This window comes from Maylandia zebra, linkage group LG11 (genome assembly GCF_041146795.1).
Source record: "Maylandia zebra isolate NMK-2024a linkage group LG11, Mzebra_GT3a, whole genome shotgun sequence".
Classification (NCBI taxonomy): Eukaryota; Metazoa; Chordata; class Actinopteri; order Cichliformes; family Cichlidae; genus Maylandia; species Maylandia zebra.
Genome location: NC_135177.1, coordinates 38,120,045 through 38,135,726, shown reverse-complemented (window position 1 = coordinate 38,135,726; position 15,682 = coordinate 38,120,045). Strand labels below are relative to the sequence as shown.

At 46.4% G+C, this 15,682-nt stretch overlaps 1 protein-coding gene across 3 annotated transcripts; it reads right to left on the bottom strand.

The window, feature by feature from the left end:
• Window positions 1–1,675: 1,675 nt before the first annotated feature.
• On the bottom strand, window positions 1,676–15,677 carry LOC143421200 (methanethiol oxidase-like). Of its 3 annotated transcripts, XM_076890403.1 has the most exons (12): window positions 13,264–15,677; window positions 11,955–12,008; window positions 9,846–9,958; window positions 9,506–9,691; window positions 6,139–6,259; window positions 5,836–6,018; window positions 5,504–5,685; window positions 4,167–4,245; window positions 3,974–4,095; window positions 3,797–3,889; window positions 3,463–3,581; window positions 1,676–3,344 (listed from the first exon to the last, which is right to left on the bottom strand). In XM_076890403.1, exons 1-12 carry the CDS (start codon window positions 13,265–13,267, stop codon window positions 3,182–3,184), a joined length of 1,419 nt encoding a protein of 472 aa, XP_076746518.1. In that variant the 5' UTR covers window positions 13,268–15,677; the 3' UTR covers window positions 1,676–3,181. The 3 variants fall into 3 exon arrangements, with proteins under 3 accessions (XP_076746518.1, XP_076746519.1, XP_076746517.1); XM_076890404.1 differs by lacking the exon at window positions 11,955–12,008 and having other exon boundaries at window positions 13,264–14,241; XM_076890402.1 differs by lacking the exon at window positions 13,264–15,677 and having other exon boundaries at window positions 11,955–12,507.
• Between the last annotated feature and the right edge of the window lie 5 nt (window positions 15,678–15,682).

Genomic DNA, 15,682 nt, shown 5'->3' with positions numbered 1-15,682 from the left:
TAAAAAATTTAAACACCACCTGGGTCTGGGTGCAGTTCCCCCTCCAGGGGCAAGGGTACATAGACCCGGTTTGTAGAGTACGCTTGGGGAGTGTGATCGTGTGCACAGCGTCTCTTTATGTCTGTCTCCACGTTGGTTGAGTGTGGAGTAAGTGCATATGAGAGCATGAGGGTGGGAATGGATGTTTGTGTCTGTGTGTGCCTGTATGTCTGTGTCTATATGTCAGGTTGGGTGTCAGGCGCCACCTCTCTGGGGACATCTCAGGCCCTCCAAGGTTTGGAGGCCTATCTCCCCCTACCACCACTTCCCCTGCCAGTGGCGGACTCCCTCAGACATCGGTGCGTTGGTGGTTCTTTGTGTCCGGGGATGGGCGTCCAGGTACACACCGGCTCACTCCTTGGCGGCTGCTGAGTGAGCCCTCATCTGGGACTCTCCTCAGCTCTTTCTGGGACAGTGGCGCGGCTGCCCCTCTGTTGGTCTTCCTTGGTCTCTTGTGTTCTGGGGGCCTCTGGATGTCTGGAGTTTTGATCTCCTCCATACCTGCTTCACGCCCTGGAGGACGGGGCTGTGGCCCCCCCACACCCTCTAGCAGATCATTACATGAAGGAACCTTTTAAAAACAAGCGCGTCCATGCTCACAGGTGTACACACGGGTGATCACACCCACAAACTACACCCTTTTTGGCTCCTACCTCAAAGCACACTGTGTTCTGTTGATCTTATGTGCTGCACAATAATGTTTAACATTTAGTATTTACTGTCATATTCCCATATATCATTGTGATGCTGTTTATTCTATTACTCTTGTTCTCTTCTGCTTGTTTTCTTTTTTCTTTCTCAGCAGGTGATCCAGGTGATTGATATATGCATTTTTTTTTTCTGCTCATTCTGTTGGTTTTTGTTTTTTGCCCTTCTCCCCCGTCCCTCTTCTCAGCTGTTTCTCTTTCCCTCTTTCTTTCTCCCCTTCTTTCCCCCAGTCAAGTCTGTCCCGTATTCAGCAAGTGAAAATAAAATAAACAATAAAAGGTGAATCAAATGGACCATTACGGCAAGGCTGGGACGGTCCAGTTGGTAAAGTAAATCCGTTGGGCATCTTTCTTTGCCTTTAGACAACAATTCTGATGGCAAAAGAGCCAAACGGGACAGGCAAAAAAAAAAAAAATTTAAATTATTATTCAGAGAGCTTCAAATGTTTTCATGAACATCACACAGCAGCACAAAGCTGTTTCATCTCCGCTCAGATGAAAAGGTGTGAGCCTCGATGTTTCGCAGTCCCCGTCTCTTCTTCCAGTCCTCAGCTCCTCAGGCTCACCTGAAGATTCTCAGGTGAACTCGTTTTGCACTCAGCCATTCACTGCAGTGAAGTTAAACCCGTACACTGCTGTGTGTGTGTGCGTGCAAAGGAGTGCTTAAAGGTTACAGTGGTGCTGAGGTCCAGTTGGCCCTACCAGCGCCCCCCACTGGCCATAGGGTGTACAATCAATCTATTTCACCGAGTGTTCTGGCGTCTCACAGGTGATCAGAGTGTCAGCTCTCATATTTATCAGCAGTTTATCACAGAGAGGAGAAACTAAAAGTTTACAGCAGCTGCTGGTGCTCAGATGAGACAATCAATTGACAGACAGATAATCTGCAAACAGCAAAGCAAAGCTGAGACAGAAAAACAAGCCGCAGCATCTTTGTGATAAAGTTTTAATTTCAGCTGGCGTGTGAACATTAAAGAACATTTTACAGACGTCATTGATTCAACAAGAAAAGCCTTTGATCTGATTTTTGTTTACTGAGTTGAATTTTCTCTCAGACAGGAGAAGAGCAGGTGAGTTTAACCTGGTAGTGGAGCCTCTAGTGGCTGAAAGGAGCATTACAAAAACAAGCTGCTGTGATCCAGCTCTTCTTCAACACGCGATAATGATAATAATGATAATAATAATAACAATAATAATAATAATGTATACTTTATTGGTACCTTGCTCAGGGGTACCTCAGAGCTATCCCTGCTGGTGTTTGTGCGCATACCTCGACTGACACTGTTTGATCGATCAGTTGATTGAATCACTGATCTGATTCATGAGGTAGGAATAGAGCGAGCGGGGAAAGGCGGATGTTGTGAAGATGAAGTCTGTAAAACTCTGGGAGTTTCCCCTGAGCCGGAACGATTTAAGGAGCATTCTGCATTTTCCGTCCTGCTGGCTTTCAACAGCGTGAGCAGAGCGCTGTACCTGCAGGGAGGACGTGAGGGTGGCGCTTCACCTGAATTTGGAAGTTCAAAGTTGACCTGAAACACATGGCAGTGTGGAATAAAGCGTAATGGCCCTTTAACCTGCTCTTCCCAGGCTGGATGGAGACTCAGTGAGGAAGCTTTGGAATAATGAACAAAACATGGACACATCTGCTGAGGCTCAATTCCTCCAAAGAAGGACTCATCCAGGCTGGAGAAACTGATCAGGAAGGCTAGCTCTGTGGTCGGCATGAAGCTGGACACTCTGGTGACAGTGCCAGAGAAAAGGACATTAAAGAAACTGATGGACATTATGAACAATGCTGGGCATCCTCTGCACACGGCCATAAACAATCAGAAGAGTCTGTTCAGTGACAGGTTGCTTCTCCCAAAGACAAGAACTAACAGACTTAAAAACTCCTTTGTCCCACACGCCATCAAACTGTTTAACTCCTCTCTGGAGGGGAGAGGGAGGGGAGACAGGGGGACAAAGGAGGGAACAACTAAGCTGTAGTGCCTCTTCACCTCACTGTGCAATACCTTTTGTGCAATACTTTTGTAAATAGTCAACGGTGCAATAGACTCAATACTTGAAATGTGCAATTCACTTGTATTTTTATTTTTATTCCTATTTATTCTATTTATCCCCTTCGTATATTTTATTTATATTGTCTCTGTATTTATATATATATGTGTGTGTGTGTATAACTCTGTAACTTCTGTCGGTGCTGTGCTTTTTTGGAAATCGAATTTCCCAGAGGACCCACCCGAGGGATTAATAAAGTTCTATCTTATCTTATCTTATCTTATCTTATCTTATGTTTTTTTTCCTGCGGCCGATGTGATGGACAACAAAGTTATTCTAATGCGTGATGGTGACACCAGAAGTTACATGGAGATCAGACTCCTGCCTGAGCTGTTCTCAAATGTGTTTGGACTCTGAGGCTCAGGATGATCATGGCTTCACAGCCAGATGTCGGAGGTACAGTCTCCGCCGGGGTACCGCAGCTCGTGGGCCAGAACCGGACCGTCGGGCTCTTTACCAAAATCCACCAGGAAGTCCTCATTCAGGGCCAGACCGCCATCCACAGTGTCCACATTGATCTGCATCATCACTGATCCCTCCCTGAGCACAGACACAGTAATAAGCATGTGCACACATGAGCACCACAGCAGCATCCTGTGAGTCATGAAATAGGTCCAGGTGGACTGAGGTGGAACCCCTGTGGGGTCAAGGATCGCACCTGATCATGTCGGGGTAAAACTGTTTGTCCCAGCCGCTGTACAGAGACGTGGTCGTGTAGAGGCGCCGCCCGTCCAGACTGAGCTGCAGCATCTGAGGACTTCCAGCGATACGCTTCCCCTGAGATGGACACAGGTGAGACACAGAACAGTTGGGACGGATGTACAGCATGAGGAACATTTAAATCCATTTATGTCTCTGCAGGTGCAGTCTACACCTGTACCCCCTCCTGGGGTTATCGTGTAACCATGGTTACTCTATCAGGGGCTAAGAAGACACCGGTTCTTCTACAGAGCGACAGGTGTGCTGCTTCCTGCCTCTCTGCTTTGTGATACCTTTATGATGCAGGGGCGGGGCTGCTCCTGGTTCTCTGGGTCCTCCAGGACTCTGATGGGTCCGTCCCTGACAATGCTTCCTCCCAAGAACACCTGGAAGAGACAGACAGATAAGCGGTCTTGTGCTAACGATCCACATATTCAGTGACATCACCCGACAGGGTGATAAAACCACACCTGGCCGACGAGCCGTGGGTTTCTGCGGTCTGTGATGTCATATTGTCTGATGTCACCATGCAGCCAGTTACTGAAGTACAGATAACGGTCATCCAGTGAGATCAGGATGTCTGTGATGAGACCTGCGCAGACAGACAGGTGATGTGGTCAGACAGGTGAAAGACTGCAATCAAAGGGAAATGACTGCACTCACCTGGCATCTCGGGCAACATCCATCCCTCCACCTTCTTACTAGGAATGCTGATGACCTTCTCTGCGGCCCAGTCCCCCTCCTGAGACACAGAAAGCATGTTAGCTTCAGCATGCTAACACGCTAACAGCTAGCATGCTAACATCGGCTGTCTGAGGTGGGTGGTTCCAGCAGCTGGTGCCGGAGCACAGGTGAGTCGCACCTGTCTAACCTTCAAACCTGCTGAATGTTCACCACCAGTGTTGGTCAAGTTACTTGAAAAAAGTAATCAGTAACTAATTACTGATTACTCCCCCCAAAAAGTAATCCCGTTACTTTACTGATTACTTATTTTCAAAAGTAATTAATTACTTAGTTACTTAGTTACTTTTTAAAAACACGATTTACAACCTGAAGAGGTGATAAAGTGATAGATCTTTCAGCCCAATTCTACTTTTTCTACATAATCCATCATACAAAATGTAATCAAATGGAAAAGTCTCTTTTTTTAACTTGTTTTATCAGTTTTAATCTTTTAACTTTATGCATCAAGCAAAACATTTAATTATATGCAACATTCTCTGACTTGAATAAATTAGTTTAACATTTAAACCTATTTTCTACACATTCCAGCACATAAAATAAAATATTTTTTGTGTTTTCACTCAGTCTTTCAAATAGATGCAAGTAAAACACAGCAGAAAATAAATAAAGTCAAAGACTCAGCGGTCCTTTTGCTCTATTTTCACCTGTAAAGCAGGAGCAGGGTAGGCGGAGGTTTACCCTGGTGCAGGTGTGCTGCGGTCAGTTGAAGAATCCGCGAGTTTCTCTGTGAGTTTCCCATTACGTCGTAGCTACTCGGTGCTTGTTGGAAGTTTAGGGGTTTTTTTCGCTGTAAAAAGAAGTTTTCTTCCCACGCACGATGGACGCTAATGTTTTTGTCACTTTTTATGGAATCAAACTCAAAGTAAGGTCAGTACTTCCACACTTTAAACGCTGCACGCTCATACTCTCTCTGCACTCGATATATTATCCATTGTTGATCTGCACACAGCTGCTGTCACCAACGTCGCACTTGCTTACGTCACTGTCATGAGACATTCTCGCAAAAAATCACGGTTTTAGTAACGCAGTAACGCAGCGTTCCTACGGGAAAGTAACGGTAATCTAATTACCGATTTTGCAATAGTAATCCCTTACTTTACTCGTTACTTGAAAAAAGTAATCAGATTACAGTAACGCGTTACAAGTAACGCGTTACTGCCCATCTCTGTTCACCACAGTTTGCTTTTCCAACTCGTCTTCCTCGTTTATTGCCTGCAGAGATCAGCTGATCATCTTTAACAGAACCACACACTCACTGCCGTTTTGTAGAATCTGAAGACGGTTGAATTCAGTGCACAGCCCACGTAGCCCTCAGCGGCACTCGGCTCATGGAGGAACCGGACCTCCAGTGGAATGGCACCCTCTTCTCCTAGATCAAGCCTCTGCAGCTTCTTGTGGGTGGTCCAGTCCCAGATATTCAGGGCGCTGCCATAGAGCCCTGCAACACAACAAGAACCCAAAGCGTCTCAGCTGATGGATACTTATATTGATAAGGATTACTGGGACCAGAGCCGGGTCCAGAACAGACGGACACGAAAGAAGCAAAGAGGGACACTGGGAGGAGGTTCAGACTCTTCCTCTTACTCACCTTCTTGGACATGAGCTGGATTAAAACCGTTAACCAGAGCTTTGGGCGCTCCCCACTCGGTGCTGATCATCACATTGTGCCGAGGCTGGTACCAAAAGTCGTAGCCGAACGGCGCCGCCTCGCCTTGGTGCTCCCAGTTACTGATCACCTCGAACGTCTCACCATCCAGAAGAACAAAACCACCTGAGTGAAGATGAGCAGTTAAACTCAAAGACCGGCCTGACCCATGGGCTTCTGGAGTCCCATTTGCCTCTCAGCAAACAAAAGGGGCGGTGGCGTGCAGGGTTTGCGATATGGCCTAACCTTTGGCGTTACCGGACGGGTCTCCCATGCAGCTGATCATAATCTGACCACTGCCCAGGCAGTGGCTGGTGTGAGGGTTCGCCAGGCCGCACTTCCAATACAGCTCGATGGGCTCCACCATCTGAAATGTAGTTAATATTCATCACACACACACAACACACGCACAACACACGCACACACACAACACACGCACACAACACACGCAACACACAACACACAACACACACAACACACAACACACGCACACACACACACACACACAACACACGCACACAACACACGCAACACACAACACACAACACACACAACACACAACACACACAACACACACACACAACACACAACACACGCACACAACACACAACACACGCACACGCCACACACACACACAACACACGCACACAACACACACAACACACACGCACACAACACACGCACACAACACACAACACACGCACACAACACACAACACACGCACACAACACACACAACACACAACACATGCATACAACACACAACACACACACACACAACACACAACACACACACACACACAACACACAACACACGCACACAACACACACACACAACACACACACACAACACACACACACACAACACACGCACACACACACAACACACAACACACGCACACAACACACACAACACACAACACACGCACACAACACACACACACACGCACACACACACACACGCACACACACACACACGCACACAACACACACACACACGCACACAACACACACACACACGCACACAACACACAACACACAACACACGCACACAACACACAACACACGCACACAACACACAACACATGCACACAACACACACACACACGCACACAACACACACACACAACACACACGCACACAACACACGCACACAACACACGCACACACAACACACGCACACAACACACGCACACACAACACATGCATACAACACACAACACACACACACACACACACACAACACAACACACACAACACACAACACACGCACACAACACACACACACAACACACAACACACACACACAACACATGCATACAACACACACACGCACACAACACACAACACACGCACACAACACAACACACACAACACACGCACACAACACAACACACACAACACACGCACACAACACACGCACACAACACACAACACGCACACACAACACACGCACAAAACACACAACACGCACAAAACACACAACACGCACACACAAAACACGCACACACAACACACGCACACAACACACGCACACACGCACACAACACACGCACACAACACACAACACACAACACACAACACATGCACACAACACACACACACAACACACGCACACACAACACACAACACATGCACACAACACACACACACAACACACGCACACAACACACACACACAACACACGCACACAACACACAACACACGCACACAACACACAACACACGCACACAACACACAACACACGCACACAACACACACACACACAACACACGCACACAACACACGCACACAACACACACACACACACAACACACGCACACAACACACACACACACAACACACGCACACAACACACACACACACAACACACGCACACAACACACACACACACAACACACAACACATGCACACAACACACACACACACAACACACAACACATGCACACAACACACACACACACAACACACAACACATGCACACAACACACGCACACACAACACATGCACACAACACACGCACACACAACACACGCACACACAACACACGCACACACAACACACGCACACAACACACACAACACACGCGCACACACACACAACACACGCGCACACACACACAACACACGCGCACGCAACACACGCACACACACACAAGACACGCACACGCACACAACACACAACACACGCACACACACACAACACACAACACACACACACAACACACAACACACACACACAACACACAACACACACACACAACACACGCACACAACACACAACACACGCACACACACACGCACACAACACACAACACACGCACACACACACAACACACACACGCACACACAACACACACACACAACACACACACACACACAAATGAATAAATAGATGAAACCAGTAGTATTCATTTAAGCATGGTCTATAACACCGCCCGGCCAAAAGCGCCTTTTTTTGTTGTTTTGTGTTAAAAACATTCAGCATTTAAAGACATTTGAATGTGTTTAAATGCTGAATGTTTTTAAAGAGCAGCTGTGCTTCATCGTCCAGCCTGAACTCTGGATGAACTCCTCCTCCTCCTCGCTTTCTGACAGCAGACCCAAAGGAGTCATCTGTCCAAATTTGAGGAGAGCAGCTGCTCTTCCTAAAGCTACTCCGTGCAGACTTCTCTGTGTGATCGCAGGTTTCTGCCACGAGGAGCTGAAAGCCCGTGGAGGGCACTGCTGCTGTCTGTGGGCCCCACACTCTCTGAAAGACCGGACGGGCCTCCTGACCTTACACTCCAGTCTTTAGTGCTGCGCCGGCCCTTTACGCAGCTTCCCTTTAAGCGATTTTCTCACGTCCCACCACACTGACCCTCCACGGTTGACACGAGGCCGACTGCCATCTTTAACCCCTAGCTCTCATCACATGGTCTGAGTGACAAAAGAGAGGAATATTCCAACAGATCCAAGTTCATGCCTGACAGACCTGCAGCAGCCTTCACTTTAACCCTCTGTCCATCCATCCATTCGCTTATCCTTTCCAGGGTCGTGCGGGGCGTTGGAGCCTATCCCAGCTGTCATAGGGCGAGAGGCAGGGTACAGCCTGGACAGGTCGCCAGTCTGTCGCAGGGCCAACACACAGGGACAGACAACCATTCGCACTCACATTCATTCGCACATTCACACCTAGTGACAATTTGGATTATCAAATCAACCTATCCCCACAAGCTGCATGTCTTTGGACGGTGGGAGGAAGCCGGAGTACCCGGAGGGAACCCACGCAAACACGGGGAGAACATGCAAACTCCACACAGAAAGACCTGATGGTGGAATTGAACTCAGGACCTTCTTGCTGTGCGGCAACAGTGCTAACCACCGTGCCACCGTGCCGCCTTTAACCCTCTGCTTCCTCCTAATTGCTAACCTTTGACCTGCTCTCAGGTCAGCGCATGGATGTAAGCATGCCCTCAGTCATGGTGCTGTGTGACCACGCGGCCGTGTCGGAGGGGGGGGGGGGGGGGGGTCGTCATTTGTAAAAGTCGACTACTATGAGGAACGTGTCCATAATCAGTACAAGTGTGTGTGTCTGTGTGAAGTCAGCGCCCCCCGCTGCCATGGCGTGCATACCTTGTAGATTTTGGGTGCTCTGGGATTCGTCCCCACGTCAACCACGTAAATTCGGGACGAGACGAGTGACGGCAGGATCAGGAAGTTTCTCTTCTTGGAGGCGTCGTCGAAGCAGCTGCTGCAGGCGTTCCAGCCGGAGTGATGCAGCTCGTCACGAAGATTCGGCATCGGCAGCCGGTGGATCACCTGTGAGGGCATGGGTCAAAGGTCACAATGCACTACAGCACTGTTCTTAACGTTCATCTGTGACTGAGGAAGAGGAGGCAACTGACTCTGATGTTAGATATGAAACTAAAGGAGAAGGAGGAAGTCCTCGGCTTCCAGCGGGGCTCAGCTCTACCTGGCAGTAGGTGGGGGATTTGGGGTTCACGTCCACAGTGGCCAGGTAGTCAGGTTTCAGGATGCCGGTGTTGCGGTATATGCAGGGCAGGTAGATGATCTCCTCCCGAGGACCTTGAAGCACAAATAGGTGTGAGCTGTGAAGAGGACCTGCTGAGGACCCAAACCCCAACTTCTCCTAAACATGCAGGGACCGCGACCACGCCACAATGCAGCGTCTGACCCAGACCCGGATCTCACAGCTTCTACAGCCGAAGAATATATATAAATACAAGTCAATAAGTTAAGAGTGTAATTAGGATAAGGCTTTTGATTACAGAGTCCCAAATAGGATAAGTTAGGGAGATGCAGGAAAAGGTGTTTTGTTTCCTTTGCAGAAGATCTCGGCGACCACAGGGGGTGAGGATCCTGGAGGCCCGAGACAAGAGAGGGACGCAGAAAAAACCTAAGCTTACGCAGGGAGTGCTCTCGAGTGGGAGCTGGTGTTTATTACTGGACCAATTGGCTGACATGAGGTTGTCTGATTTGCTGAGCGAGGACACAATGTATTGCGACCTCTGGTGTTCCAGAGGTCGAGAGAGGGAGTGTGGAGCAGGGAAATTATTTTACTGCTATTGGTAAATAATCATCATCATTACCATTGCATTAATAATAGAATCTGCAGCATTGATATTGTATTCAGAGGTTTAAACAGTGTGTGTGTCTTTTAGAAAGACTAAGTTGCAGGCTGACAGGAAGTTGCAGAGAGTTTGCAGAAGGGAAAGCAGAGTCTAAGTTATTCTGAGCAGGCTAGACGAGGCTATTTGAATTACTAGGTTATTCAAATTGGTTCTTGATTAAAACATTTATTCAACATAGTACATGTAGTTTCAGTTAGGTTATTACACATAAGGATGAGCCTCTGGTCTGGTAAAAGGTCAGAAGTGCAACGGGTGAATTGAGAGAACATTTGAGGACGACACACACACACACACACACTCAGTTAGAGAATCATTTATAGGTGGAAGTTTAATCATGTTTTGCTTGGGGTTGCAAAAGAGCAGTTTGTCACAGAACTGCTGCTGAGGTGTCAAGATGACAAGAGAGCATCCGGCAGTGACAGGAAGTACCGGCCATGAAGATAGAAGACAACGTTCCTTTAAACTGTGTTAAAAGTCATTGTGGTTTTGATCTGACGTGTGTATATATTCTGTCTGTGACGTATGAAGGGGCGTCATTAATTCAAACCCTGATGCTATAAAAGTCTGTGTATGCTTTGATTAAGTCGAAGATCAAGTGCTGTCTGCGTACAGTGGTCTTCCCACGCGTGTATTCATTAAAATCAATTGTTTGACCAAGATCTTCTGGACCTGGTTGTTTGTACTCTCCTTCCTCAATTATGTGGACCTTAACAATCTCAGCCAAACATCTGGATCTCCAGCCTGCAGGAAAGGTCCACAGCTGGGCCAAACCAGTGCAGAGCCGGAAGCAGACCTCCACCCAACCAGGCGCCAGGGCTCTGGTTCTGGACCGAGTTATCTGCTGAGCGACCTCTGACCCCTGATATCCTGCTTAAGTTTAACAGGTCAGAGTGATTCGGGCTGCTGTGATGTCTTCAAAAGTGCTACCTGTTACTTTTTCAGAAAGCTCAACACCGAGCGTCAGGGTGGGCGTGTCATTGTTGGCCCTTTAGGCCCGCCCACAATGCAGCGTCAGCCCCGACTAGGTCTCACTTCAAAACAGAAACAGAACAAAGAAGCCTGTGACCTTACCGTACACTACTAAATTCCCATTTGCACTATTTGCCTATTTTGCACCACTATGCCTTCTTACTTGAATATTGTATATTGTATATTGCATAGCTTTTTTTTGTTATACGTAAAATTGTATTGTATTTATTTAAATTTATTTAAATTTTTACTTTTTAATTATTTTATTTGCATTTTTCTAATCACTAGGGTTTGAGAGTAACGCAATTTCTATTCTGTGTATGTCCTGTACATGTGGCAGAATTGACAAATAAAGTTGACTTGACTTGACTTGACCTCAGCACAGGTCATGTGACACAAGCAGCAGGTTCCCCCTTTGTTTTACCTGCTGGCTAAAAGACACACGCAGCTGATGGGCTCACCCTTCATGGCGTCCAGTGGGCTGCGGTATCCCGGTCCACATCCTGAGCAGCTTGCTGAAAAGTACCAAAGGTCAAAGGTCGTTAAATCCCGTTGTGTGCGTTTCCAGGCAGCTGCACATGAAGAGGATCTCACTGCTGACACAACATCGAGACCTTCAGTCTGTCCCATGAGCAGGGACCGACACCTCTGACCTGTCTGGGGTCAAAGGCTGTGTGGATCATTTTATTTCACTCACTGCTCGTCTGTTTATGACGTGTTTATCTGCGATGGTTACCGCGGGCAACGCTCTGCGTTCCTGCTGTTAATGTTTGACCCTCATTTTAGCGAGCTTTACGTGTTGCGTAAATAAAGTTTACGCACACAGACACACACACACACAAGCACACACAAACACACACGCACAGACACACCTGCCTGCAGTTTAAAGGAGCAGCTGCTGTTTTCAATATTCGATAATCAGGAGACTCTCTGAAGAAGTGTGCTGCTGCTTTTCAGCTTTTTCCTTTTAAACAAATTTAAAGTGAAACAACACAAAACACTGCAAACCACAACACAATAAAATATGGAGAGAAAAAAAAGGGGGGGGGGGGTGGGGGGAGAACGCCCAGATCTTTAATTAAGGGAAAGGTTGTCATTTAGAAATATTAATATCACACTCAACTGACTGCGTTTTATCTTCCCATTGCACTGATGGGTGGACAGTTGTTAGGTGCCTGTGCATGTTGTTTGTGGAGCCGGCTCTATATGATATCCTTTTCTTGTAGACTCTACACTCTACCTTTGTTTTGTCATAAGATTGAAATGGTTCCAGACTTTGCTTCTTTTCTTGGTGTCACTCATTTTCTTTACTGCACCTTTCCAATGTAAGGGTGTTGTCTCTTGTTGCTCCCGGCTCTCTTTCTTTCCCTCTCCCTCCTGCTCTTGTTGTGTGCTACTGCTGTTGCGAGTGTAACTACCGCCCCGCCCCCTCAAACGCAGGGCTCTGTTTGCCGTCTCTGCTCAGCGCAAACACAAGGGACTTGCAGCGTGAAGCGAAAAAAAGTGAAAGAGAGGGCAAGAGAAAGAAAAAAACCCCAAAAAACCCACGGAGCCGGCTCGCATCGTTCACTTCAAAGACCTGGCTCTAAGAGCCATTTCGTTCGCGACCGACCCATCACTAATCAGAGACTCCTTGTCTTCTTAAAAACACAACACAACGCAGAGTCAAGGAGTCTGTTTGGGCCGAACTGTTGCAGCGGGACGAAGCAGAAACCGATTACACCTGCTCCTCCTGGGGGGATACTAGGAGAAGGAGAAAAGTGGACTCACCCATGTCTGAGCTCCAGTTTGATGTGATCCAGCAGGTCTGGACTCCCTCAGACCAGACCCGCTGTAAAAACACAGGAGGCGGAGTCTCCCTGCTTGACTGTCACAAAAGAGCCAGTCAGAGTGCAGCAGTGGGGGCCTCTAACACACATTAACCCTGAACAGCCCAGAAACACTCTGAGCTTCCAGCTGTTTCCCAGGCAACCACAGCGCCGTCCGAGCTGCATGCATCGCTGCAGCACTGTGCAAAAAGCCATCATTCTTATTGTTATTAGAATTATAATAAGACTTCCAGCTTCAATTCAAGGCTCTAAAGTTTTCTATGAGACGCTTGTGACAGATTTTTATAAACAGTCACACAACTGACTGCAGAACAGGTGAGGTCTGCTCTTCATCACAGATGAAGCAGGTAACAGACCTGGAGCTGATTCAAAGCACTGAAGTAGGTCTGAGACCTGAACACGACAGAATCTTTCCCGTGGTGGGAAAAACATCTTCACAGCCTCTAAAACAGTCAGAAACGAAGCTATAGCCAAATTAAGAAACAACAAATCACCAGGAGCAGACGGATATGCTGGAGAGTATTATAAAATATTTGAGAACGAACTTACCCCCATACTCTGCAAAGTATATAATTATGCTCTAAATTCAGGAGATATTCCAAAGTCATGGTCAGAAGCTATTATTACAGTTCTACATAAAGAAGGAAAAGACCCCATAAATTGTACAAGTTATCGACCAATAAGTCTCCTGTGTGTAGACTACAAAATTTTAACATCCATACTAGCCACTAGAATCCAAAATTATATAAAGAAATTAGTGGAACGTGAACAGACAGGATTCATTAGAGGAAGGCCCTAAATCTACAGTCAATAGCAAAAAGAGATGAAATGCCATCAATGTTCCTTAGTCTGGATGCAGAAAAGGCGTTCGATCGAGTGGGCTGGATATTCCTTCAACAAACACTGTTAACAATGGGATTTGGAGGAACATTTGTTACATGGATCAACTCTCTATATAAAGAGCCTAGGTCAAAGGTCAGGGTTAACGGATGCTGTTCTGATCTATTCAAGATAGAAAGGGGTGTGAGACAGGGGGACTCACTGTCACCCATCCTCTTTGCGATTAGTATAGAACCCTTGGCTGAGGCCATACGTTGTAATACGCAAATCCAAGGAACGGAGGATGAAGGAGGAATAGGATAGCTCTTTTTGCTGATGATACTTTACTTTTTATTAAAAACCCACTTCTTTCCATCCCAGCACTTATGGAGTGCCTACACAGGTATGGGTCAATCTCAGGATATAAGATTAATGAAAATAAATCAGAGGCAATGATGCTATCTGGAGAATGTCCTATGCAATTAAAATGAAAGGGTTTCCTTTCGCTGGCCTAGACAGGGATTCAGATACCTGGGAATTACACTTACAGCAAAACCTAAGCAACTATATGAAACTAATTATAACAAAGTCATTGGACAAATAAAGAAAGATATATCACGATGGGACATTCTACCCCTCTCTTTATTTGGAGGGGTTGAAGTGGTGAGGATGACTCTCTTACTCTTACTCTGGCTTTTGTTTTTATTTCAATCATTGCCGGTAAGAGTTTACTACTCTACTTTCAGTATGTTAAATAAACAAATTTCCACATTCATTTGGCAAAAAAAAGAGACCCAGAATACGACTTAAAACTTTGCTGACCTCAAAAGAAAAGGAGGGACTGGGACTGCCAAATTTTAAATACTGTTCCTGGGCTGCACAGCTAAACGCAGAGGTGGCATGGAAAAGAAAGGACCAGGAAACTGGACGGGTTCAGATAGAACAAAGCACGGTAAGAATGTACCCTTATTAACATTGCCTTTCATTGATGCAAAATTGATCAAATACCTAAAAATAGAGAATGATTGGATAAAACATACCCTGAAGGTGTGGCCAGCGATAAGGAAAACATTGGGGGGCCAGTGAGGGGCAATATAGAATTCCTGCCTTCTGTGTGGGACAGTGGCTTTAGTAGACGGACCAATGCAGCCTTTACACAATAAATCAGTTATTTAATGGAACAGAGCTCAAATCATTTAGCCAGCTCCAAGAACCATTCCAACTTCCTCCTAAAGGTTTATATAGATACCTTCAGATAAGACATTATATCCTAAACCACAAAGAAACAGACCTGATCAATAAATTTCCCAACAGCATAGAAGAATAATTTATTAACATTATAGAAAAACATCTCCCAACTAAGAAAGATGTCTCTCATATTTACAAAAGGCTTATAAATGAGTGATGCCAAAATACAGGCCATATTAAAGAGAAATGGGAACTAGAACTAAATATTATTATTACTGATAATGTATGGGAAGAGCTGTGTAAACCTTGTCACAAGGGAATAAGTAATCAATTATGGAGAGTTTGACTGGAAG